Source organism: Melospiza georgiana, chromosome 12 (genome assembly GCF_028018845.1).
Source record: "Melospiza georgiana isolate bMelGeo1 chromosome 12, bMelGeo1.pri, whole genome shotgun sequence".
Taxonomy (NCBI): Eukaryota; Metazoa; Chordata; class Aves; order Passeriformes; family Passerellidae; genus Melospiza; species Melospiza georgiana.
This window is the reverse complement of record NC_080441.1, coordinates 19,733,242-19,759,568: the sequence shown is the minus strand read 5'-3', so window position 1 is coordinate 19,759,568 and position 26,327 is coordinate 19,733,242. Positions and strand designations below refer to the sequence as shown.

The window sequence follows — 26,327 nt, the reverse complement described above, 5'->3', positions numbered from 1 at the left end:
GTGGTTGATCAAGGGGGAAGCGAGTGCTTTTTCTTGTTACATGTGGGAGCTGGGACTCGTAGAGAGTTCAGGGGGTTGATCACAGTTGGGGTCAGGAGGGGAAAGAATGTTCCCGAAAGATTTCGGTAGCCAGTCCACCTTCTGATCTGGAGAAGCAGGTAAGAGAGCTCGATACTAGTTGAAAGACCCATGGAGCAGTTCTCTGTGCAGCTGAGTAGACTTGTGGTGTTTCACAGACTTAGGAAATCGATACCGGACCAGACTTGGGACTCGCGTCGAGAATCTCATCCGAAGGACTCAAGGTGAGAAAAATAGCAAGTGGGGTTTTTGGGAAAATGGGACTGAAAAAGAGTAAGTGCCAGAAAAAGCCCCTGGAAAAACTTCCCCAAGATCCCGAGAAGGTTTTGCCTGAAATCCCGAGGGGAAGCCCATTGGGATGGATGTTGGAACATTGGGACGAAGCCCCAGGAGGGTGGGGAAATCCAAGGAAAAGATGATACATTTTTGTATGGAAAAGTGGGGGGTGGGGGCGGGGAAAAGGAGATAGTAAAATACATGGTTTGGCCAGTGTTTGGCACTTTCAAGATAAGTACGTGCGAATCCCTGTACAACCACGTAGTCGATCACCGCCTGCAGGATTTTGAGTAAATTGAGTACGCTAAGATGTGGAAATACACTTGTTCAGGATTGTACCCTATCAGAACTCTCAGATGCTCAGCAAACCTGGGCAAGGAGTGGGAACCACTGGAAAATCTTCCATCTCCGTACCTTGTCCCTCCGCCCCAGCTCCTGCCAGTCCAGGTACCTCATGCGCCCACGTTGCCTCCCGAGGCATCGATCCCACAGGGAGAGGCTTCGGTGCCACTGCTCCCACCGGAGCTGGCCGCAGTGCCTTCCCTCCCACGTGAGCAGGCATCGGTGCCTCCACTTCCATGATAGCAGCCCCAGCCACCGACCCTTCCCAAGACTGAGGAGAAACAGATATTTTCCTCAAAGAAAGCAGGCTCTCCTCCCGCCCATCGAACAAGGCGAAGGACAAGAAGGGCAACCAATGGAGGTAGTGATAACGAGGAAGAAAAGACCAGGAGGTACCAACGGCTCTGGGAGTTATCAGCTTTGTACACGCGCTGATCAACACTGGGGACATAAAGGCTTTCAAGAAAGAGATGAAGAAGTTGATGGACGACCCTTTGGGGATGGCAGAAAGACAAGATGAATTCCTAGGAATCAGCATCTACACGTACGAGGATCTCAATGCGATCCTGAGGTTGCTGTTCAACAACGAGGACAGAGAAATTTTCAGACAAGCTGGGATCAAGGACTGGGAGCAGAGAAATCCCCAGGGGGGAGAGAGGAGATCAGAGGTGGCTGGACCAGAAGCCATTTGGAACACCCAGACAGAGGAAGTGAGACAGAAAATTATAAACTTGAGAAATATGTTAATACAACATATCTGGGAGCCGGTGCTGAAGGAACAGAACATGAGCAAAGTACTCAGGGAATGTCAGGGAAAAGACAAGACCCCACGAAATGGCTGGAAAGGCTCTGAAAGAGTCTAAGAATGTATTCTGGGACAGACCCTGAATCCCTGACTGGGGTGGTCTTGTTGAAGACCCAATTTGTGACAAAATCATGGGAAGACATAAAGAAGAAATTGGAAAAGATAGATGAATGGCAGGACAGAGAACTGCAGGAATTGCTCTGAGAAGCCCAGAAGATCTACAAGAGAAGAGATGAAGAAAAGCAAAAGATTCAGGTGAAAGTGCTAGTGGCTGCAGTGAGGGAGGCACAGAAACAGGAACAGGTCAGAGACTCGGCAAAAACAGCACTAGCGAAGAAACAAAATCCTTCCCAAGGGAAGGGCTCAAACAACCAGAAGAAGGACTTTGAGTGCTACTACTGCAAGCAAAAAGTGTACATTCGGAGTAATGTCCCAACAAGGTCAAAGATGAAACTATGTTTCAGGAAGATTAGGTGTGTCAGGGGCTTTCCAGTTTGGGGTCTGGAATACCAAGGAAGCCCTTGATAAAATTGAGAGTGGGACCCCACAGGCAGGAGATTTGGTTTTAGTAGATTCTGGAGCTGAGCAGACCATGGTGCAGCAGTTACCATGAGGGTGCTTTCTGAGCGATGACGCAATGATGGTAATTGGAGCAAAGGGGGAGCCTTTTAAGGTTCCAATCATAAAGAATGTCGAAATAGGGATGGAAACTAAAAAGTGTATAGCAAGTATGTTATTGATAAAAGATGCAGACTTCAATTTCCTGGGAAGGGATTTGATAGTGGCATTGGAAATTGGTTTAGCAGTGCAAGATTCCCAGCTCAAGGTGAGATTGTATCAACTCACCACTCAGGATGAGGAGAAAATTAATCCGAAGGTTTGGTATGTCCAAGGGGAGGCCGGGAGACTGGACATAGAGCTCCAAAGGAACGTTGAAGCTGTGCATGTCCTGGCACAACATCCCGATTTTGGCAGTGCAAAAGATGGATGGTAGCTACAGGCTAGTGCAGGATTTAAGGACTGTGAGTCAAAGGACTAAGACACTGTTCCCCACGGTCTCGAATCCTTACATCCTGCTGAACAACATCTCTCCTGAGGACATGTGGTACAGTGTGATTGATTTGAAAGATGCTTTCTGGACCTGACCTTTAGCAAAGCACAGCAGAGATTACTTTGCATTTCAGTGGGAAGACCCAGAAATGAACAGAAAGCAACAACTCAGATGGACATCGTTGCCTCAGGGCTTCATTGATTCTCCAAACCTTTTCAGGCAAGCACTCGAACAAGTGCTGAGTCACTTTGTACCAACAGAGGGAACAAAATTGCTACATTATGTAGATGATTTGTTGATTGCAGGTCCAAGGGAAGAGGATATGAGGATGAGCACCAAGTTTAAAAGCTCATTAAACATTTTAGGGGAAAAAGGACTAAAGGTGTCTAAGTCAAAGTTGCAGTTCACAGAGCCCGAGGTCAGATATTTGGGACATTGGTTAACCAAAGGGAAAAGAAGTTGGATCCTGAAAGGGTGGTGGGGATTATTGCCCTACCACCCCCACAGACAAAAAGAGAAGTAAGGCAGTTGCTGGGGTTGTTGGGATATTGCCGGCAATGGATTGAAGGATACAGTGAGAAGGTGAAGTTTTTGTATGAAAAACTCACCACAGACAGAATCAAATGGACAGAAAAGGATGAGGAGGAATTTAGGGGTGTCAAGGACGCACTCACAGCACCACCAGTGCTGAGCCTCCCTGATATGAGACGGCCATTCCAGCTGTTTGTGGACGTGAGCAATCACACAGCCCATGGTGTGCCGACATAGGACTGGGCTGGGGTCAGGAAACCGGTGGGTTACTTGTCAAGGCTTTTGGACCCTGTAAGCAGGGGCTGGACCACCTGCTTGCAAGCGATCATAGCTGTAGCATTGTTGGTGGAGGAAGCCAAGAAAATAAGTTTTGGAGCACCTTTGGTAGTATTCACGCTGCATAATGTGCGGGGTATACTACAACAGAAAGCAGATAAATGGCTCACAGATGCTAGGTTGTTGAAATATGAAGCCATTTTGATTCATTCATCGGATTTGGAATTGCAGACAACAACCATGCAAAATCCAGCTCAGTTCTTGTTTGGGGAAGCCTCAGAAAAGCTAGTCCATGACTGTGTGGAAGCAGTCGAATTGCAGATAGAAATAAGACTAGATTTGGAGGAAGAAGAATTGGACAAAGGGGAAAAATGGTTTGTAGATGGCTCAAGCAGGGTGATTGAAGGGAATAGGAAATCAGGATATGCAGTTGTGGATGGGAGAACAGGAAAAGCGATAGAGGCAGGCCTTTTGAACACAGGTTAGTCGGCACAGGCTTGCAAATTATACACAGATCTGCGAGCCTTGAAAGGACTGAAGGGAAAAAAGGGAACGATTTTTGCAGACTCTAGGTATGCCTTTGGGGTGGTTCAAACCTTTGGGAAAATTTGGGAGGAAAGGGGGTTGATCAACACACGAGGATGGGGACTGATGCACGGGGAATTGATGCAGCAGATTCTGGAAGTGATAAGGGAGCCACAAGAAATTTCAGTTGTCCATGTGAAGGGACATCAGGCAGGGATGCAGTTTCGGACCCGGGGAAACAATTTGGCAAACCAGGAGGCCAAAAGCCTGGCATTGGTGACGGTAAGGTCCCCAGAGATTGAAGAGATTGAGGTCCCAGACAAGCCTCTTCAACCCTCCCAAAAGGAGATTGAAAGTTATGAGAAAATAGGGGGAAAATTGGAGGAAGATAAGTGGAAATTACCAGATGGGAGAGAACTAGTCTCTAAAGGTTTTACCAGGAGAATTTTAAGGAGACTGCACCAGCGAACACATTGGGGGGCTCAGGCTCTAGGTGAACAATTTTTGAAGTTCTTCGGGTGCAGAGGAATTTATGAATTGGCCAAACAAGAGGTATAGGGATACCTGATCTGCCAGAAAATTAACAAGACTAAGGCAAGACAGGCAATCCTGGGGAGTTGCCCCATTGCATACCGAAATTTTGAGAGAATCCAAGTTGATTTTACTGAGTTGCCCAAGGTGGGAAAGTTCAAATTTCTGCTTGAAATAGTGGACAAATTAACCCACTGGGTGGAAGCTTTCCTCAGTCCAAGGGCAACAGATCAGACAGTGTCCAGAAAATTGCTGGAAGAAATTGTGCCCTTATATGGGGTAGTGAATTACATTGACTCAGATCAAGGGACTCATTTTACTTCAAAGATTATTAAGCAGATGGCAGAGGCACTAGGCATTCGATGGGAATATCACACCCCGTGGCACCCCCAGAGCTCGGGACAAGTTGAAAGGATGAATCAGACCTTGAAAATGCAGTTATCTAAATTAATATTAGAAACTCAGATGTCCTGGCTGAAATGCCTCCCTCTTGCCTTGCTTAATATCAGGACTATGCCTCACCCAGAAACTGAGCTCTCACCATTCGAATTGCTATATGGAATGCCATATAAGCACGGGATGCCGCTGGTACACCCCAGGTTGGAGGACAGCCAGATTCAACTGTATTTACTAGTGATAAATAAAAACCTACAGGAATTGAGAAAACAGAGGATAGTATCTCAGAGCACCCCTCTGGGATTTGCTGTCCACAAAATTCAACCAGGTGACAGGGTGCTTGGAAAAGTATGAAAAGATGTACCCCTCTCCCCTCACTGGGAAGGCCCCTTTCTTGTCCTTCTGACAACGGACACGGCCATACGGATAGCGGAAAAAGGTTGGACACATGCGTCCAGAGTGAAAAATGTCGAGCATCAGGAGGAGGCTCCCAAGTGGAGGATCACCTCTTCTCCAGGCGACCTAAAGATCAAGCTTCATCGTCCACATAAATGACCGAAGGGGACCGGATAGGTTGTATACTGTCAGACTGTGTGTGCTATCCGTTTGAACACTTCAAGTGTGAATATTGTCAAGGGGTTTTTGTTGTGCATTGTAGAAGGGGGCAGAGACCAAACGAATTGTGCACCTATTACAACGACCTGAGGAGGTCGCTGGGGTGAGAGAGAAGGACGAGAATCTTATTTCTTGATCAGAAGGCTGGATTTATTGATATATGATATATAATACATTATAACTATACTAAATAGAATAAAGAGAGAAGTTGCAGAGCTGCTAAGCTAAGCATAGAATAGAAAGAATGAATAACAAAGTTCTGTATCCAGGGGATCTGTCCCCGAGCTTGCTTCTGTGATTGGCCCTTAATGGTACACATGGAAACATGAACCAATCACAGGTGCATCCTATTGCATTTCACAGCAGCTGATAATCATTGTTTACATTCTTCTTCTGGGGCCTTTGCTTCCCAGAAGATGAACAAATCTGAAAGAAAGGATTTCTGTGAAAAAATGTCTGCGACATGCACCCAGTGTTTGGAGGAGGAGCTTGAGCTGACTGACCACAATCTAACCCTAGTCACAACTTTAGGTATTATCGAATTAGACTCACAAGAGTGGTTCCACATTTTTCAGAATGGTGTGTGTGGAAAGCTCAAATCTAAGGCAGAGATATTGGATGTGGAGTGCCAAAAGTCAGTCAAGGTACCGTGCAGCTCACATGCTGTCAAGATACTGAGGTGGAGCGCCTATAAGAGGAGGTATGCGGCAACGTCCAAGAATGTATTCCCTGAAGAATACTCCTGCTGCCACGAAGATGGTCTACCTCGCTGCTGGTGGCACGCCAGGTGGCGGAGGCAAAGGCAGAGAAGTGCGCCTAGTGGGAATCCTGATTGGCCTGAGCCTAGCCATGTGCGGGACACAGAGTCTGCACATTGAGGCCCTGATCCATGATGGAAATCAGAGCTTTGTGGATGAGTGCAGTGAGTGTATTCAGATGGTCCCGACTGAGCCAAGGGACAAGGGGATCTCAGCATACCAAGCCCCAAAGGAAAGCATCAGGTAGTCTGGCAAGTACTGTTTGACAAACAGCACTCGGGTAAAATTGTGTAGAATGGGCAAAAAGATCCTGTGTTTAGATCTGAAGGCTGTGACACAGAACAGACAGCCAGACAAGCACAAACACGGAATAATGAAAAGAAATGTGGAGCCAATGTCGATCCCCATTTGCAGTCAATGTAATCGGACAATGTGGGTCAGGGGAAAGACGGAATCGATTTTTGTCGCATATCATCCAGTGAATCCATTGTGTTGCGACAATTCAAAGTTGGGAACATGGGTGATGAACAGGAAAATGTACTGGGTGGGAAGAAATACAAAGTCTGATAGCAAATTCACCCTGAATAGAGAGCTGACCATATTGGATTTAGCACAGGCAAACAACGATAGAGTTTGCAATATGATAGAGCTGTCTGTTTTGCGAGGAACAAAGATGGAATAGATCCTGAGGGAAAAATGAAAGAAATTACCCAGGAACTGAAAATAAGGGAGTCCGAATTAAGAAAGAAAAGGGTGGAGCAAGAGAGGATTAAGACTCTGATTGAACAGTACAAGCAGCTTGAGAAACAATACGCTGATGGGGGATTACCTTCCCCAGATCAAAACTTATTCATTGATTTGGTTCAAGAGATTGCCACCAAATTGGGACTGTCAAACTGCTGGATTTGTGGAGAGCTGAAATCAGCAGAGAAGTGGCCCTGGAAGGGTGAGAGTTTAGCTCTGGAAGAGCTTTTGAAATGGGACAATCCAAGGGTCTCAAAATTGACACAGAGACCTGAGGGATGTGTGTTGGACCAGTGAGTGATGGGAACAATCTGCATCAGTCAAGAAGGGAAGGAATATACTGAAAGGGTGGGATATACTCTGTGTATAACCATTTTGTCGGTAAATTCAAATAGTAGGAGCAAAGTCTGGCAACCAGAACCTCCTACAGGATGCTGGAGTCAGAAAAACGAGAGAAATTGTGATTGGAATGGTCAGATGGGACTTTACTGGGTCAAGAGTCCCAGAGCTAATCTGTATCAATCCTTGGGAGGGCTGAAAGAGTATTGGGGCAACCCAGGGAAAATTAATATCAGGTGGAAAGACCCAGATGGAATTGATTGGATTTGTGGAAAGAAAGCGTACAGTGAATTACCTCCCAGGGGGAAGGGATCATGCACTTTGGGCATGATCCGGCCAGTTTTCTTCACTCTTCCTCGAACAAAAAGCAACCTGCTAGGGGCCCCACTATAAGAGACCTTGAACAGGGAGAGAAGAAGCTTGAAGAAAATGATAGCTGTCATAAGTAGCAGGCAAACTTGGGGGGAGGAAGAATAGACAGCAGCAAGGCTAATTGATGATTACGGGCCAGCCACATGGGCTCAGGACGGAAGCTATGGATATAGGACTCCAATCAATCTGCTGAACTGATTGATCAGGCTGCAGGCAGTGGTGGAAATTGTGTCAAATCACACCTCAGAGTTCCTGGACTCATTAAGTCGGCAGCACACTCAGGTACGGGCTTTTCTGTACCAAAATTGAATAGCTTTAGACTATTTGCTGGCCGGGGAAGGGGGAGTGTGTGGAAAATTCAATGAATCAGAGTGTTGCATTGAAATTTATGATTATGGAGAGACCATAAGAGGTTTGGCAGCCAAAATAAGAAAGTGGCCCATGTCCCAGTTCAGAAATGGAATTCAATGTTACAGTCATCTTGGTGGGACAGATTATTTGACGGGGCCTGGTGAAACAAAATAATGGTTTTTGTGTTCTGTTCAGTAGCAGGAGTCATATTCCTTCCATGTCTAACACCTTGTTTTATTAGACTGATACATTCCATGGTACAGGGTATGCAGATAGCAGTAGTACCTGTGGACCTGGAGCTGGCTTCCAGAAACAGCGTGTCCAAAATCATGAGCCTGGGAGAAGGAAAGTGTGCAAGCAGTGCTGCCAAAGTACTGGCAAAATTTGAGAAACAGGTCACACGCAACGAGAACAAATATAATGGTTATCAAGGGATCCCGCAAGGATAACAGGGCGTGATGAGAATTTAATAAAGCCTTCTCCTTGTAGGAGACCCGTAGAGGTGGAGGGTAGATGTAGAAATTAAATAGATAATAGTAATTTGGGTTGTAGAGGGAGCATGAATTAATGTGTTGATGTAAAAGGGGAGGGATTGTAATATACGTTGGGAAATAATTCATGCTATAAAAGAATGTATTTTATAAAGATTGTGAAATCCAAACGAGTCTCTGACCACAAGCAGCCTGAGAGGCAGACGTCTGTGTCTATTCGAATTCCAAAATTCCTGAAGGCAGCAGGAGAGCAATCAGCACTTAGCTTATGAATAGATGCACCCAGCGTGATGATCACCACCATCTTCAGCCATCGGAAGATACCTAAGAGCGATCATTGCCCTGTTGATAACATCGATCAAGACAGCCTTAGTGGTCAGAAAGATACATGTGAATATGCAACTTCCCGGGATTCGATCAACGCCAGCTATCAACCAGGAAACAGCCTTTGTCCAGCTCTGCACAGTGAAAGAACCAACTATGAATATGGAGAGTTACAAAAGAAACTTGGACTCCTTTGCCTCAGGCATAATAAACTGTATAAAACATCCCCACTAAAAGTGGCCCTCTGAACAAGGGAGTGTCCGATGTGATAGAGGTCGGATCCAGATTCACCCAGCAACGAACCCAGGCTCAATGCTTTCTCTTTGGCTCTGGTGGTTTTGAGGACCATATTTTGGTGGCGGAAAAAGATAAATAAATCTTTTCTAATTTTTGATAATTAGGCTTTTGATTGATCATTTATAACAGAACTATGGGGAGAACAGAGGATATTTAAACTACAATAACATAACTATACATCAATAAAGCTTCTCTTAATATTCACACAATATTCATCCCTTAATTGCAAGAGCCAATCATCTCATTATCCATTGATAATATTGTTGTAGTGTGTTGTGTTATGTTAGTTTGCCCAGTTGCTCTCCCATTTTGTATAATGGTTCTGTCCTCAACTGTTTTCCTGCCACTGTATTGTCACTGTTGCTATGGTTTCTCCTGCCCTATGCCCTGTCAATCCCATTGTTATATAAGTTCTTCTCCCCCTGTTCCCTTATATGGGAGCATACTCCTCCCTCCCTGGGCCCTGCCAGTCACTCCCTACTCCACCTATTTTCCAGAATGTTCCTTACTTCGGGAGCTATGATTGGCTGTGGGACCGGGGCCCCTCCTTTGTTATGTATCGATTGGTTCCCTTTTACTGTCTATTACCCTAAGTTCACTCCCTCTACGCCCTGGATTGGTTCTGGTTGAACCCCACCCCTGGATTCCTCCCCCCTTTATAAGTCTGTTGCACTCGTTGTTTGTGGTCACTCCCTGTTGGACTTGTGTTGGGTGCAAGCCAGATTGTCATTCCCTGGCTGGCCTCCATCTAGGCAATAAACCTGACCGTCCCCAGAGAGTGTCCGTCTCTCGTCTCGTCATTCCTTGCAGCTTGGTATTGGACTCACAGCGACCATCTCGTCCCCACAGATGCAGCCCAAAAGCCACTGCCACCGAGGGGCGTCCGTAGGAGCGATCCTGGGGCCCTGTCACCGGGATTGACTCCCCACTGCTGCAGTGGGCTGTTGGCCGCCCTTGCTAGCCGGACGGACACTATTCAAGGGCTGCTGACTGCTGCATAATATCTGTAAACAAGTATCACATTTCCCTCAAAAGAAAACAAAATGCCAGTAAAACTTTTATGCAACAGTCTTCATTATCTTTAGATGGCTTTGGAAGGGTAATAGTTCTGTATTGTGCATCTCAAGGCACAAGAGACATTTTCAAACACCGGTGCAGACCGACAAATCCTAATCTCTGCCAGCAGACAAGTTCTTTAGAGCATTCCCTCATCAGAGAATACAGACAGTGAGCATATTTCAACTCATGGCTCAGGTCTATTCCTTACCAGTCACTAGGGAAATAAACTTCAAAATACTCTGCAACCGTTGTAAAATCACTTCTGCTGCCATCCTGGACTTGGGACCCTGACAGTCTGGGAGCCCCCCCAGCAGTTCTGCCCCGGAGCCAGCCCGTTCCTGGCCGGCAAACCTGTGTCCTCTGCTGCCAGCCCCGCCACAGGTCACCTCCATGGATCGGTCCCTGCCGCAGCCACTGAGACCCCGCCGCTCGTAGGGAGCGCTCAGACACCTCCCAACCTTGACAACCCCAAACCTGGCGTGCCCAGGTGCTCCTGACATTCTTTCTCTTTCTCTCATCAACTTATCCTCTTTCCTCTTCAAGGAGGGCCCGTTCTGCCAAGGCTTTTCTGGTCCCCAGTGTGGCATTGAATAACCTCTTAACAACCATGTGTTAAGATACTTCCCTGCCTTTCATGCAAAAAACCTTCATTCACACTTCTGGTCTCTTCTAGCACCAAGATGTCATCACTTCACATTCTAACATCTCAGAGTTTCCTAACTACCTCTCTACTTCAACTCCTCTCTTTCTTCTCTCTCAATTGTAACCCTTATGGGATCGATATTTAATCCTCCCCTATTTCCTTCTCCAGTCCTAACTTCTTTGTTGATTTTTTTTTCTCCATCCTCTTGGCTTAATTTCAAAACTCTAGCTCTCATTTTTCTATTTTCTGATATAACTCTTATTCTTAATTGCACTTGTAAGACTCTTCCCAATAAATTGCTACCTTCCCCTGGGACCAATAACACATCTCCCATCTAAATTTTAGTTTCTTCCCTCAATTACCGCATCTTTAATGACCAGAAATGTAAAACTTTCTCTTCTTGCCCCTGTTACTTTCACTATATGTTTGCTCACACTATAACCTTTTGGAACGTTTAACAGGCAGGTTCTCTCTCTCCCTGTGTCTATTACAAATTCTAATTCTTCTTCTCAGGGACTGACTTTTAAAGTTATCACCGGCTCCAGATGGTATTTGTCCCCCCCCCCAAAAAATTAGAGCCTATGACTTTTTTATTTTTTTATGGGCCCATTTCTTTAAAGATTTTCAGATCTGCTTACTTAGGACCATTTTCCTTTTTCTCTCAAGTTTGTTTATCGATTTATTTGGAATTTCTTCTTTCCCCTCTAAAAGCTGTCCCTCAAAAACCTTTTGTTTTCATATTTCACCTTTGATATGCTGTCTCATTTATTCTCTTGGTTATGTAATTACGATAACTATTAATGGGTTTACTCCCCTCCTCATTATTTTAACCCCACTCAGGAGGTACAGTTGGCATTTTGTCTTCTCTGGGGGTCCCCACAGATTATCTTTTTCTTAAGCTTTTATTTCAGTTGCTCTCATTAATTGCTTTTCTTCCTGAGAAAAACATTATTTTCATTACCAACCGCATCTCTTCTCAAGTATAAATGTTTGGACCTAAAAGTTGGTCTAATTGTTCAGCTATGCCTATGGGATCCTCCAAATATCCCTTTTAATTATTTCTTAAAATTTCAGACCTCAGACAAAGTCAAAGGAGCATTTACAAACTCTGATCTGTCCCCTCTTATGAGAACCTCTCTTAATGGAAATAGACCAATCTCTTTATCCCATTCTTTTTGGATTTTTATCTTCTATAGCCTTTCTCCCGTATTTTTAGGAAGAATCAGGAGAGGGCTTTTTTCTAACTGAACTTTTAGTGTTGGGATAAGGTGATTCCTTTAGAGAGTTCCCCTGAGCAGCCGGAGCTGTGGTTACCAAGGGAATGGAGCTCAGAGCAGGACGGGGAGGCTCGGCACAGCTCAGGGTCTGGGGGCTCCAGAGGCGGGGTCTGTGGTTGGGATGGCCCGAGGGGATCGGCACAGCTCAGGGTCTGGGGGCTCCAAAGGCGGGGTCTGTGGTTGGGATGGCCCGAGGGGATCGGCACAGCTCAGGGTCTGGGGGCTCCAAAGGCGGGGTCTGTGGTTGGGATGGCCCGAGGGGATCGGCACAGCTCAGGGTCTGGGGGCTCCAAAGGCGGGGTCTGTGGCTGGGATGGCCCGAGGGGATCGGCACAGCTCAGGGTCTGGGGGCTCCAGAGGCGGGGTCTGCAGCCGGGATGGCCCGAGGGGATCGGCACAGCTCAGGGTCTGGGGGCTCCAGAGGCGGGGTCTGCAGCCGGGATGGCCCGAGGGGATCGGCACAGCTCAGGGTCTGGGTGCTCCAGAGGCGGGGTCTGCAGCCGGGATGGCCCGAGGGGCTGTTCCTGTGCAGACCGAGCTGGAGCGGGGATCGCCCCCTCACGGCTCACGGTGGCTGATCCGGCACAGACAAAGCCGGGACTGACCCCGGCTGCGGGAGCCGACACAGCCAGGGATGGGACAGACGGGACAGATGGGACTCTCTTTCGGTGCGGCCAGCGCGGTGACCACGGTGCACAGGGCAGGACAGACCCGCACCCCCGGCACGAACTGCGGAGCGGCCGCGGGCCAGGCGGCCGGACTGGGACAGACGGACTGGGACAGACGGACTGTGCCGGAGCCGGCACAGGGGCTGGGGGGGTGCAGCTGCGAACGAGTGGGGGAACGAACGGGAATGGATGAGGTAATTTTGTTCTCAGCTTTATACTTTCCCCGTTTTTCTTTTACTGCCTTTCAAAAATGTTATTTTCTTACAGTCTCCCCCCTCCCCAGCATGTGGTATACTCTTTTTCTTCTGGATTAAACGGTTTTTACAAATAAATCCAGAGTTTAACTTAACTTAAATCTAAACTTCTGCTTGGATACTTTGAAATGGTCGACGAGCCTTCTCATACTGTTTTTCTCATCACCCTTTTATTTATCTTTTGGCAAATTATACATGTTTCAGGTACTTGCTTTTCTACTCTAAAAGTCTTAGTGCACCTATAGTTGTTTTAAAAAAATGATCACACAAAGCCCGAGTATCCCACCGGGCTTTTTGATACATGTCCTCTGCTATTCCCTAGTAAGAGTTTTATTATCTAATTGTCTTCCATCAAGACGTTTCTTTTTCCCCGATTTATATTGTTCGCCACCTATCTTGTTTTAATTCCCTTTTTTTTTGCTTCTCTAAACTTTGGAATTTCCAATTTTTTTTCATTTTGAGTTAATATTAACTCTTTCAGCTCTATTTTCTGCTGCATCTTTAGCTTCTTGATCTGCCAATTATTTCTTCTTATTTCTTATTTTACCTTTTGGTGTCCTTTAATATGTATTATTGCTATCTCTCTTAGGTAATTTTAATGCCTCTAAAACCTCGAAAGTAAGTTTCTCATGTACTAATCTTTTTCTTCTTTAATTAAGTAATCTCCCTTTCTAAATTTTTCTTTAGGTATGTGCTACTCTAAAGGCATACCTTGAATCAATATATAACTCCTTTCTTTTGTGTTAATTTTTCTAATGCTCTTTTAAAGTATATAATTCACAAGTTTGCATGTTTTTTCTCATCAACTTCTGCATATCCTGTATTTTGCAAGGAGTTGTATTTCTGTTTGTTAACATAACTCCCAAAGTGCTATCTTGGGGTATTTCTGGTGGTAATTTTTTTGCTTTTCTTTTCCTGTATCCACCTTACTGGATTTCTGTCTCATTTTTCAATTTTCTATCTATTCATCCCCTGCTTCCATTTTTCACTTTTTACTAACAACTTAAATACCACTTTTCTTTCAACTACTTACACCCAAAAAAAACCCTTTTTCTCACACTGCTTTTCAATACAATCCACCTCCCTCCAAGAGATATGGTGAGGCTTAAAGTGCACAATCTACATTACCTACACTTTCATTCGTCTACATTCACTCACTTTTATTTCTTATTCACTTTCACACATTCCTTCACACTCTCAAGACACAAAGTGGATCCTTATTGCTAGAAAATCACAGGTCCTTGTGGCCCCCTCTTTCGCTTTGGGGTTTACCTCCAGGTCTCAGTGTCACCAGGCCCCCTAGAAGGGCCCTGACTCTGGCTGCCTCTGGTGCCCGTTCACCTGTGAGGCTGTCTGTGTGTCTTTCACACTCTTCAGCTACGGCCCCTCAAACGCCCAGGGAACGCTAGCTTGGTTCGCAGGTCACTCGCTCCTCTTGGGCCCAGAAGCTGCCACCTACTCGGGAGCTACAGCCTGGTGTGCAGGTCACTCACTCTTTCCACACCTCCCCCTTCCCACCTGCCCGGGAAGTTGAGGCTGACTGTGTGTGTGTCACTCTCACACACCACAAAACAACAGTAAGGTACCTTTTACTTTCACATCACCTATTACAAGTTCAGGTGTTAGTGGCCAGTCCCGGTGCTATTGGATATCCCTCAACCCAGCTGTGTTATCCAACCCCAAATGCTCTTGGGCAATTTTCCCCTCAATCCTGCCATGTTATCCAATCCCAGATGCTCTCGGGTAATTTTCCTTCAATCCAGCTGTGTTGTTCAACCTCAGATGCTCTTGGGCATTTTCTGTCCCTCAACCCAGCGGTGTGGTACAACTACAGATGCTCTTGGGCATTTAATTTGTTTTGCTGTGTTGTCCAACCCTGGATGTTCTTGGGCATTTTTTTATCCCTCAATCTGGCTGTGTTGTTCAACCCTGGATCTTGTTGGGCAAAAATTTTTCCCTCAATCTAGCTGTGTTGTCCAACCCCGGCTGCTGTTAGGCAAAATTTTCATCCCTCAATCTAGCGGTGTTGTCCAACCCTGGATGTGGTTGGGCAAAATTTTCATCCCCCAATCTAGCTGTGTTGTCCCACCCTGAGTGCTTTTGGGCATATCCTCACTCCGACAGAATTCTGCTCAACCCTGCTCTTGGATGCTCTTGGAATATAAATCCCTCAACCCAGCAGGTTTTAGGAGCCCCTCCTGTCCTGTTTCCTAGTGGATTGGCTAGGAAACCTTGCTCCCCACCTCCGAGGGGTCCAACCCCTCCCTGAGACCCAGTCCCAGTCACCCCCGGGGATTCTTTCACTCTCTTATGAGTCGCTTTGTCTCTTTACTGGCCGCTTTTCTCGCGAAAAGTCGGAAACGCAGCGTGGGAGACTCCGCACTCACTTGGCAGGCCTGGGACAACCAGCCCGCCTCTCATTCACACACATTCATCCCCCCGTTCCTGCCCCCCGAGAAATACTTACCAATCCTTTTTCCTTCCCGGATTATTCGTGCGCACTACTAGTCCTAGGGGGCCAATTACCGCGGTTGTAGGGAGCCTTTAGCCCTTCTCTTTGTTTTATTGCCTCCTTTTGTCCACAGATCGTAACCTGCGTCTGTCCATCACTTCAGGGGAAGCAGAGCGAGGCTGCCAAAGAGGGCAGGGCGCGCCTTCCCCACTCGGACTCTCCTAAAGCACCGGCAGCGAGGTGTTAGCAACCATCCTCTGCTACCAAATTGTGAAAAACGCCAATCACTTGCTTTTAAAATTTTAAAAGTTCAATCGTAATAAAATGGTTAAAAGGAATAGTAACACAATTAGAGTAATAACAATTTGGACAAATTGAATTAAGACAATATGAGACAATAAAAAACAAAGAGTTATGGACGTCCGGGTACCTTTTTCTGGGCATCACAAGCCCGAAAAAGGACACCTGTTAACAAAGGATTAACCCTTAAGAACAATAGCCCGTTGCATATTCATACACTTTATACATTATGCATAAATTCCATTCAAACACAGGATTCTGTCTGGGCAGTGTCAACTTCTTCCTTCCAGTCCTAACAGCGCCTCCAAGGCGGGAAGAAGTTCGTTTCTTCTGATAAGAAGGCAATAAATTCCCTTTCTCTCATAGATTTAGGTGTCCTGTGGCTGCTATCTCGCTGCAAGCCCTTTCTGTTAAACAAAGCATCTTACATAGCATAGTTTCTATTTTAACAATTTTTATAACCTAAAACTATATTTAACACAGTACTTAAGAAAATTAATACAACATTATTTTCTAACACAACACATATAATATTCATTTAAATATTTGCGAAAAGCCAATCATAAAATACATGCATTTTTCACACTCTGTGTTTATAAATTGAGACAGAGCAGAAGAATGACAGGACTAAGGCAGAGCAATGGGGGGGAAAAAACAATAAAAAGACAGAAGACAGCAACAGGCAGCAGGCCAGATTAACAAGAAAAACCAGGAAGAGCAGACCAATATAGAAACCAAGGAGTGAGAAAGTGGGATACTGTGAAAGGGAGAAGGATGCTGGGATAGAGACAATGAGAGCAACAGAGAATAACAGAGATATGAAGAACAAGAAAAAACAGGGCCAGCTGGGTGGAGTAATAAATATCAGGGTTGGGGAAACAGCAAAAGGATCACACTAATAAATGAATGGCAAATTGGAAAGGGAAAGTGTGAGAAATCAGTGGTCACTTTTAAAATTTCAAAGGTTCATTAAACCTTAACAAAAATAAAACAAAGGACTGAATAAGAAAAAATTACAATGCTGGAAGTCTCTGTGACCAGCAGCCACGTGTTTGTCTAGAAAACGGATGGTCTGCTTTTTATACTCTTGGCCCGTCCCAAAGTCTTTTCAGTCAATTCCTTCTCTGCCATCCATTGATGGAGATCCCTTTCTTACAACTTGATTAGCGGTCAGGTGTTGCCGTGCCACACCTCCTAGTAACAAGCCTGCCCCCCCAAATGCCCCGACCAGTGACTACAGTACAAGGGGGAAGGGAAAGAGGACTATGGGGAGAACATATAACGTAACTGTACATCTATAAAACTTCTCTTTACTTACACATAATATTCATCTCTTAATTGTGAAAGCTAACCATCGTATTGCTTATTTATAACACAAGTGAGATCCAGAACTGAAACAAACAGCAACAGTTAGCAAAACAAAAGGATAGAGAGAAATAAAGGAAGGAGGAAAGAGATAGGAATGCAGGAACACACTGCAGTAGACAGAGGTACAGAGAGGAAAAAAATGCCAAAGAACAGGCCAGATAAATTGTGAAGAGAAAAGAGGCATATTCACCTCAGAACAAATCAATGGAGAAGTAAAAAACAGCTGTAAGCTGCAGAAGAGAGACAGAGGATAAAAAAAGGAGACAGAACTGGTGAGGGACAGAAGCACAGAGAGAAAAAGGAAAGGGGGTGTGGTAGCATGATAGATGAGTAATGCAATGATTGACTCTCACAATTAATAGACAAATATCATGTATATAGGTTAACAAAAGTTTTATTGATTTTTTTTTTGTATTTTTGATAAGGTTTAATAAACCTTCCTAAACTATGAAAAGTGAGTAGCTGTTTCTCACAGGTAGGAAGAGGAAGCAAGACAAATAAGAGACAAAAGGAGAGGTATAGGGAAGCAAAATAAAATAGTCACAGCAGCATGTGAAAAAAAGCGGGTCAGGAGAGAAGCAAAGAGGCCTTGAGACACACAAGACGGAAGACAGGGCCCAAGGGACCTTAGACTTACCTCAGCTGTGATTCTTGGATGATTCTTGGCACTGCCGGGAAAATTTACCAGTTTGGATGCATCTTTCCCCTTCTCACCCAGTGAGGCAGGCTTTCACTTGTCTGCAGAGACCTGCCGGATGGGCCTCCAATTTTTATTTGTCTTTTTTATGGCCTCTCCAGTCTCTGCCACAGCAGCTCCTCTCTGAGCCAGTAAGTGCTCATCCTGTCCCTCTTCAACCTACGGCCTGGAGGGAGTAAGGCTGGTACTAAGGTTGGAAATTATATACAGTTTCAGTTTTTCATGTAAAATTTTTAAATTCTAATGTAACTTTAGTCAGTTTAGCTCGCAGTTGCCCAGGGAGAAGAGAATTGAAGTTTCTTTTCAGGGGACTGGTTCACCAGGTGAGGTCTGATGAGCTTAAACTCAAGGGACTGGAAGTAGCTCAGAAGATACACAAAAGGAAATAACCATTAACAACCATCAACATCAGACAACACTCCTGGTGTGATCAGAGACACCTGCTCTGAGAAAACAGAGATAAGAATGAAAACCTAATTAGCATTGAAGGTGAAGAAATCCGTATCCAACAGGAAACCAAATATTAAGAACTGTGCAACTTGGAAATAATTGAGATTGAACCAACTAATTTCTATGGGTTTTGACTGTATAAAATACGTGAAAAATCGAGTAAAGAGTTGAGTCATTGAATTATTTTCTCTGCACAATCTGGGCAATGTGTGGATGAAATTATTTCTGTTGCACATCCTGGCCAGAACAACATCCTGGCCAGAATAAAGTAATGCCTTGATTCTCTAACACTAAAAACTTTGAAGAGCTGTTTTTGTTTTTCCTGCAGTTTCAGTGACACTAATGTGAAAAGTCTGTTCACTCTCCTGTGAAAATTTAAAAAGTTTAATAAAGGACCAAAGGAGACAAGGACTGCAGAGCAAAGGTTATTATGGCCGGGTGCATCTTGGCACTCAGCCAAGACCATGCCTGCTAGTTTGGAAACACCCTTTATACACTATTCTACTACATCAGCCTGTTACATATTCATAGGCCCTTATGCATAGTAAACATTTTCCCCAAACTAGTTTACATGTTCCAAGAACTGTTCAGCATGGTTCCTCCTCAGTTCCACCTTTTTAGAGCATGTGTATTCCTTGGTTGGGGTTTTAATCCATTCTTATCATCTCCTGGTTTTGGGCCTTGATCCACACTGCCTTCAGACGGCGAGTGCTGATAGTTGGCAAATCTGTAGCAGGTGTCCTCATCCTGTGTTCACTGGATGTTATTTCATCCAAGCAGGCATTTTAACGCAAGCATACTTATATCAGCTATTTCACTAAGCTTAATTAACAACAGAAATAAAAACAGCATCTTTGTTAGAAAGTTACTTTAACATCCCACATATAAATCCATTTTAATATTTGTGAAAAGCCACTATTATAATATGTATCTATAACACTAACGACCCAAACAAGCCCCAGGCGGGTGCAGTCACTGGCATCATTGCCTGGGGATGCTTCGGGGAAGAATGGACATGCAGACGCTCAGCTGCGGCCTCTCGCAGAGGGAAAGAAGCAGCAGCGACTGTTATTACCGTAGATGCCTTGCACGAATCCCTCATTCTGCAGGGGCTTCTGGGGGACACCTCGACGTCCAACCTGCCGCGTGGGGTGGCTAGTGGACACAGGGCAGGTTTCAGGGGCGATGCTGGAGCAGAGGCAAGGGCGCAAGGCGAACAGGGGCGGTCGAGAGGCTCAGGAGAGCTCTGGCCACATGGAGAGACACCCAGCTCTGGCCTCGAGATGTGGCCGCCCCCGCCCGGGCCGGCAGCCGCGGCGGTGGGCTGTAGCTTCTTCCCTGCCATCCGCGGCGACCCCGAGGCGGCTCTTCCTCACTCGCTGAGGCTTTCTGTCATCTCACCGCTGCCGCGACCTCATCCCTCTTCTGCCGCTGCCACCGCCCGGCCCCACGCCCAGTGCTCTGCCACGCCGCTCCCAAATATCCGCGCGGGCACCAGGCCCGGCGGCCGCGAGGGGCACTCAAACGTTGGGCGGCAGCAGCGCTCCGACAGTACCGGCGCCGCAGTTCCGCGCTTTGCACTCCTAGCGGCGCCGACATGGTGCCCGTGGGACGGCAGCGGAGCGTGCTTACCGAGAGGCGGCTCCCAGCCCGGTCCCGCACACGCGGGTTTCGCTGGGCACTTGCAGTGCGGCAGTTTGGCCAGGGGGCGGCAGCAGGGAGAAACCCCCTTTGGCGGTGAACGCGCATTCGCGGCTTTCTTGCAGGAGCAGCTACTGACCGCACGGTGGCGCCTCAGCGGGGCCGCCTTGGGGGCCCTGAGAGCGGGAGGACACAGCCGAGGAGCGGGGAAAGGACACGGAGGGAGGCGGGGAGATGCACGAGAAACACGCAGAGATGACATACACCAGATCCACCCGCGATGATGCTCAGCAGACAGTTCATTTGGGATAACCCACACGAAGCAACCTCATGCGGCCAACTGACCCGCAGTGGATAATCCATTGCAATACCCACCCCCAAACTGCACACACTTCACCTCGAATTTTCCCACCTGTCGTTTTCATTGCCATTTTGGAATTTTTTGCTAGTATAACAACTGGGTTTTTCTTTCCCAAATATTCAATTTGCCTATTTTCTAAAGCTTTTTCACAACATAAAAACCAAGTGACATTTGCTTTTGGCTCTGTGCATGAAAATGTGGGGATTTTCCCCACATTTCTAGCTGCTCACATCTGTGCATCACAGGACAGCCCAAGCACCAAGCCCACTGCCAGCACCATGAAAGACCCTGGAGATGCTGCTGCTCTGAGCCTGTGCAGCATCCAGAGGGAGCAGCACAGCAACACTCGAGGGAACATGGGCAGTGCCACAAGCATTCAGCTTTCCCGAGAGCGTAACATCAGAATACAGCTGGCTGCAGACACTTCATGAGGCTCAATTACATTTCACCATGGACACCTGATGAAGCTGATAGAAGATGCCAATTTTGCAATCGTGCGCATCTGTGCCCCATCCATCTTGGAAGACAGGTGCTCACAAGGCTGACGCAAGCAGGCACAGTGGGAGAGGCCCCAGGACTCCTCTTCCCCAGGCTGAGCAGAGCAGAGGTTGTGCCCTCAGCCTCTTCTATGCCTCCATCACTCCAGCTTTTCCACTGGCATTGCTCCAGTGCCCATACTTGCCTGGACCTGGTGGTACACCATGCACAGCATGCCCAGGCACAGACTCCCCTTTCCTACAATGCCTCTTTCACCCTTCCTGGCACAGCCCAGTTGTGCAGCTGCCCTTCCTGACTGGACGCACTGCCCACACCAGCCCACCTTGTCCTCCAGGGCCATTCCCAATGTCACAACCAGTCCCCAGCTCCTTGGCTCCTGAAGGCCAGGCTGATGCTCAAGTGTCCCCAGCAGCCCATTCCCCTCCGGCTTAGGTCAGGCTGTCAGTGTGATCACTTGCACCCTCCACCTCCACAGAAAAGACATGGAGGAGCAGTCCCACTTGGACACTTAGTGCCAACACCCTTGAAGCCAACAAAGCTGGGGTAGCCCCTCAAACTGATCTGGCACTACACTACAGGAGAGCCCAGCTAGCTCTCCCCATGTCCTTGCTCCTCCTGCACATCCAGAAGCGTTCGTGCAAACACCTTTGCAGGGACAGACAGAGCAGTCTGAAGGCTCTCCCACCCTTCCTCCTTGCCCTTCTGGAATAAGGCTGTGGTACTTGCTCAGACAGGAGAAGCAGGACCTTGTGGGGAGCAGGGCCTGGCACTGGCAGCATGGCTCCCCACCCTAGCCCCAGAACACTCCCCAGCAGTCAGAGCCATGTAGTAAACAGTTTAATTAACACACTGACAGCACCAGAGCCAGCCTGAGCTGGACTTTATCCGCTGCTCTGCTTGGCCGCCAGTCTCTTGTCTCTCTCTTCAGCAATGGTCAGGCGGATGCCCTTTCCACGGGGCAAGGAGATCCATGGCTTGTTGCCCTGCAGCAAGGGAGAAGAAACCACTTCACATCAGGAAATCCAGACAGCAACACAGCTCTCTCTCTCTAAGGGGGAAAGCAGCACAAGCCCACCCCTGCTCATGCTGGGTCAGGTGTACATGGTGATGGCACTGGTGCAGCAGAGGCCCCTAAGGAAGGTGCCAAGGATGCACAGGTCTACAGCTGCCTTTCAGTCACATCCATGAAGAATGCGCTTCAGCCAAAACCAAAACACTGTCCCTCCATAACCTCAACAAAGAGTCTTCAGGGATGGCAAAACAGCAGAGGTTTTCTGGGGGGCACTCGGAGTCACAGCAGCTGCTCAGATCACACCAAGTCTGAGCACTGGTCAGCCCCCAGCTCTACGGTTTCAGGGCTGCTTCTTGAAAACACAGTCATTGCTAAAGTTGCAAATGCTTCTTCCCCTTCCCAGAGCAGGAAAAATACAGGGAGCCGAGTCAGAACTGAGGCCAGCACTGAAGCTCCACTGTGTGGGAAGACAGCTGCCCAAGGAAACAGCAAGGCTCTTTCAGCCAGCAGCTCCTCACAAGAGAGAGCCCCTCTCAAGAGAACCCCCCCACTTGGCACCTCCACAGCCTTACTTTGCCAATAACGAAGATGTTGGACAGCCGGGTGGCAAAGCTGTTGCCGTTGGCATCCTTCACATGAACCACATCAAATGACCCAGGGTGCCTCTCCCGGTTGGTGATCACCCCAATACGGCCCAAGTTTGCACCGCCGGTCACCATGCACAGGTTACCTGAGTAAGGGAATACAGGTGTGATAAGAGCTGGCACCACGTGCTGTGAAGTCCTTCCACTTGGGCTCTCTGCCCATTACCAAACATTCCCATCCCACCCGTGCTAGCACTGCTCACAGCTCTGTGACTGAAACTGTCTCTCATCACCAAAAGACAAGCTGAAGCACCTCTCCACCAGCTCGCTGCTTCTACCTGGCGCCTCAGAACTGCCAAGTCCCTGTGAAATGTTTCCCACTGCAGGAAGAATCCCCTGCTCCACCTCCAGGTGGACATGCTCCTGGGAAACAAACCCCTTCTCAAGGTTGACACCGCTGCCTCTCTACTTCAGTACAAATATGCCTAGCATTTAACTTTGACTGCTCTCCGCGGCGGGGAAGGGTACAGGGCTTTAATGTGATGCAAGACCTACCTGTGTCAAACTTAATGAAGTCTGTGATCTTGCCTGTCTCCAAGTCAATCTGGACCGTATCATTCACCTTGATGAGGGGGTCTGGATAGCGGATAGTGCGGGCATCATGAGTGACCAAGTGAGGGATTCCTTTGGTGCCCACAAAGATCTTCCTCACCTTGCACAGCTTGTACTGCAAACAAAACCCAACATCTCTCAGCTGAGGCAGCGAGCAGTACCTTGGACTAGGGAACTCTTGTACTCCAAAGAGCCACCAGCCAGCAGAACACCCAGACACTCAGGGCTTACACATGAGCCCACGGAGTGACCTGCCTCAGTAACTACTTTTGAACAGCTGCCAAGCAGCTCTGCTACAGCCCCACACCAAAACATCTTTGCTGTTGGCAGTAGCAGCCCACCTTGAGCTTCAGCCTCCCCACAAACACTGGCTGCACTTTCACAGCCAAATCTTTACCAGGACAGTTCCCTTATTTTTCCCCAAAGCCTATGGAACACAACAGAGACAGAGGCTGCATTTCTCCAGGACCGAACAGAGATCTGTCCCCTCAAGGGCACTGATTTCTCTCCTGCCTATCACCCTAACTCCCTCAGGCCTCTCTGGACCTCACAGATCAACACAGAGTAGTCATCAGAGAAGAACATCACAAGGAGAACTACACCATAGTTGGCTCCAGCACAGCCAGCTCTGCCATCCACACAGCTGCGTGCCTGCACAGCCTGCCTTAAAGAAGGAGATGCAAACCAGAGAGCGGCACTGCAGCTGAGGAACACCATGCCTGAGTTAAGGAATGCATGAGGAAGTTGCTCCCCAGCATCTGGGGGGAGTACGCAGTTTTGTTGCTCTGGGAAGAAGTTCAAGGCTTTTTTGCCACAGACAGTTCCATGTTTCTAGTCACTGTTAGCTGGCAAAGCCAAGACTCCCCTCCACCCCAAAATTCTCTGATGCCAACAGCATCATCTCCGGCACCAGACAATGACCCTACAGCCATCTGTGAACTACTTCAATGTAACAAGGAGATCTCCCCCCCCACACACAGGCTTCACCACAACTCTGAGTGCCCCAATCCCAAGTGCAACATGGCCTCAACTGTCAGAGAAGAGAGAGATCAGCTCTCATTCAGGAGATACCAAAGAGGAAGGACTGCCCCAACCAAACCCAAGTGGGCCCACCCTTACACCACCATCAAAGCTCCTCACCTTGGCCTCCTCAGGTGTGATGCGGTGAACAGCAAACCGGCCCTTGGTATCATACACCAGGCGGAAATGCTCACCTGTCTTCTCAATGCTGATGACATCTGATTGCAGACAGGGAAATATAACAGCAGCTGTTATCAGCTCACTACCCAAGACCCTAACTTAGGATGAAGTTCACGCTTAAAAAGAAACAGAAACTGCTGAACAACACTTAGGATGTGACTGATGAGGCTGGGATTTACCCTTGAGGAAACACTCACAATCTTTTGCAGGCAACAGACTGCAAATTAGCAAAAACTGCTGAAGGCTGGAATCTGAACAGCAAGGTACTCAGGTCAAGCAGGCACTTACACGCTACAAGTATATGAGTATGGTACTCACTGGAGTGCACAATTCCAAACTAAGCAACCACTGCTTATATTTTCTTTAACTCCAGCCGGGAAACCTTACCCCTCAAATAATGCCAGCCCTACAAAACACTCTCCTTCCAGTGTAGAAGAGTTGCCTAAGGAATTGCCCCAACCCTACTCACCCATGAAGCCTGCAGGGTAGGTGATGTCGGTGCGGACTTTGCCATCTATTTTGATGAACCTCTGCATGCAGATCTTCTTGACCTCATCTCCCGTCAGAGCATACTTCAGCCGGTTGCGAAGGAAGATGATAAGGGGAAGGCACTCCCTCAGTTTGTGTGGGCCTGTTGATGGGCGGGGAGCCTGCCGACAGAAAGTTTCTGCTGGAGGCTCAAGCAGCATCAACCACCCCACAGAAGGAAACCATAGCGCCAAGAGCTCCCGCAAGACCACGGAAGGGCAGCGGCACAAAGCGCAGCTGCCACGCAGGCAGCGACCCAGCGACCGGCTCAAGCTCTCTGTTCTTGGTATTCACAGTAGTCTCCTTAAGTCCTGCCAGCCTCACAGAGCACAGTCCCCAACAGAGCACAACCATCCATCTCAACTCGGAGGTGGAAAAGCACAATAGACAGATTAAAAGAGTACATCCAACGACCCTATCACATCCTCCGCAAACGGGGGAACACGAACGCTATCCACAAAGACCCTACCTCCTGCCGCTTCCAACTGCCCTTGTTCACGGCCGGCCCCACGCAGCACCCGAACACTTCTCCTGATGTGACTGCGGCTGCCATGACCCCAGGCCCCACCTCCGACCCCAGACTGAACCCCAAACCCACGCCCGACCCCAGCTTTAACCCAAACCAGGCCCGCACTCACGAAGACGCCCGTCAGCTTGTCCAACATCCAGTGCTTAGGTGCAGCCACGCGCTTCAGATGCTTCTTGGGGCCGCGGGCCTACAGGACGGGACGTGTTAAGCGGTGTGTTACGGGCCGCCGCCAGGCCCTGCCCCCCCCAGCCATCCCTCCCCGGCTCCCTCCAACTCCCGTCCCCCAGACCCAAGCGCCGAGCTCCCTCCCGCGCTTGTCGCGCAGGGAGGGTGGCCACAGCCCGCGGTGAGCGGCGGATGGCGGCGGATGGCGGCGGGGAGCCGCACCACCGCGCTCTCACCATGGCTGCGCTCTGCCGAGAAAGGGCGGGTGCTTCCGGCCCGCCGCGGAAGTACAAAGCATGGCGGCAGTGACATGCGTCTCCCCCTGGAGGCTCGGAGGTCCCGAGCCGCTCGCGAGGCGACAGATCGGGACAGCTCGTCCCTTCCCGGCGACCCCGACGGGGACACCCCGCTCCGGGACACGGCTCTCCGGGACTCCCTGCTCCTAGCCGGATGCTGTGGTCATCCCGGTTATAGCTGATGGCATGGGACAGCCCGCTACGTTCTGGCCCTGCGGTTTCGGAGAGCCCAGCCAGGGATAACACACCTGTGTCCGGACCTCTCCCTGCCCACACCTGCCCTCCCACACCTGTGTCTCCCCCCTGCCGCGGCCCCTCCCCGGGTAGAGCTGGGACCCCACGCAGCCCCAAACCTGATGCCCGGCCTTAGCGCCCACTACTGAAGGCGGCTCGGGGGTCAAGCGGTCCCAGCTGCCCACCCCAGGGCGGCAGACGTGTCCCCACGATGCTCCGGAGTCCCCGGGACAGTCCCAGGCTCCCGCATCCTGCCAGGCAGCCCGGTAAGCGCAACAGCCCCACACCTAGCACGTCTCCGCAGCATCGCTCCCGTAGCAGGGTGTGGCTGGGACAGAGGTCCCATCCCCCAGGGTGACTCTGTCACCGAAAACGTCGGGATAAATGAAACTCTACA

General features: G+C 48.3%; 1 protein-coding gene across 1 annotated transcript; it reads right to left on the bottom strand.

Annotated features, from left to right (window-relative positions):
• Positions 1 to 21,592: 21,592 nt before the first annotated feature.
• Positions 21,593 to 25,671, bottom strand: RPS4X (ribosomal protein S4 X-linked). Its single transcript, XM_058032517.1, has 7 exons — positions 25,637 to 25,671; positions 25,345 to 25,422; positions 24,648 to 24,828; positions 24,119 to 24,216; positions 22,922 to 23,093; positions 22,355 to 22,512; positions 21,593 to 21,753 (listed from the first exon to the last, which is right to left on the bottom strand). Exons 1-7 carry the CDS (start codon positions 25,637 to 25,639, stop codon positions 21,652 to 21,654), a joined length of 792 nt encoding a protein of 263 aa, XP_057888500.1. The 5' UTR covers positions 25,640 to 25,671; the 3' UTR covers positions 21,593 to 21,651.
• Between the last annotated feature and the right edge of the window lie 656 nt (positions 25,672 to 26,327).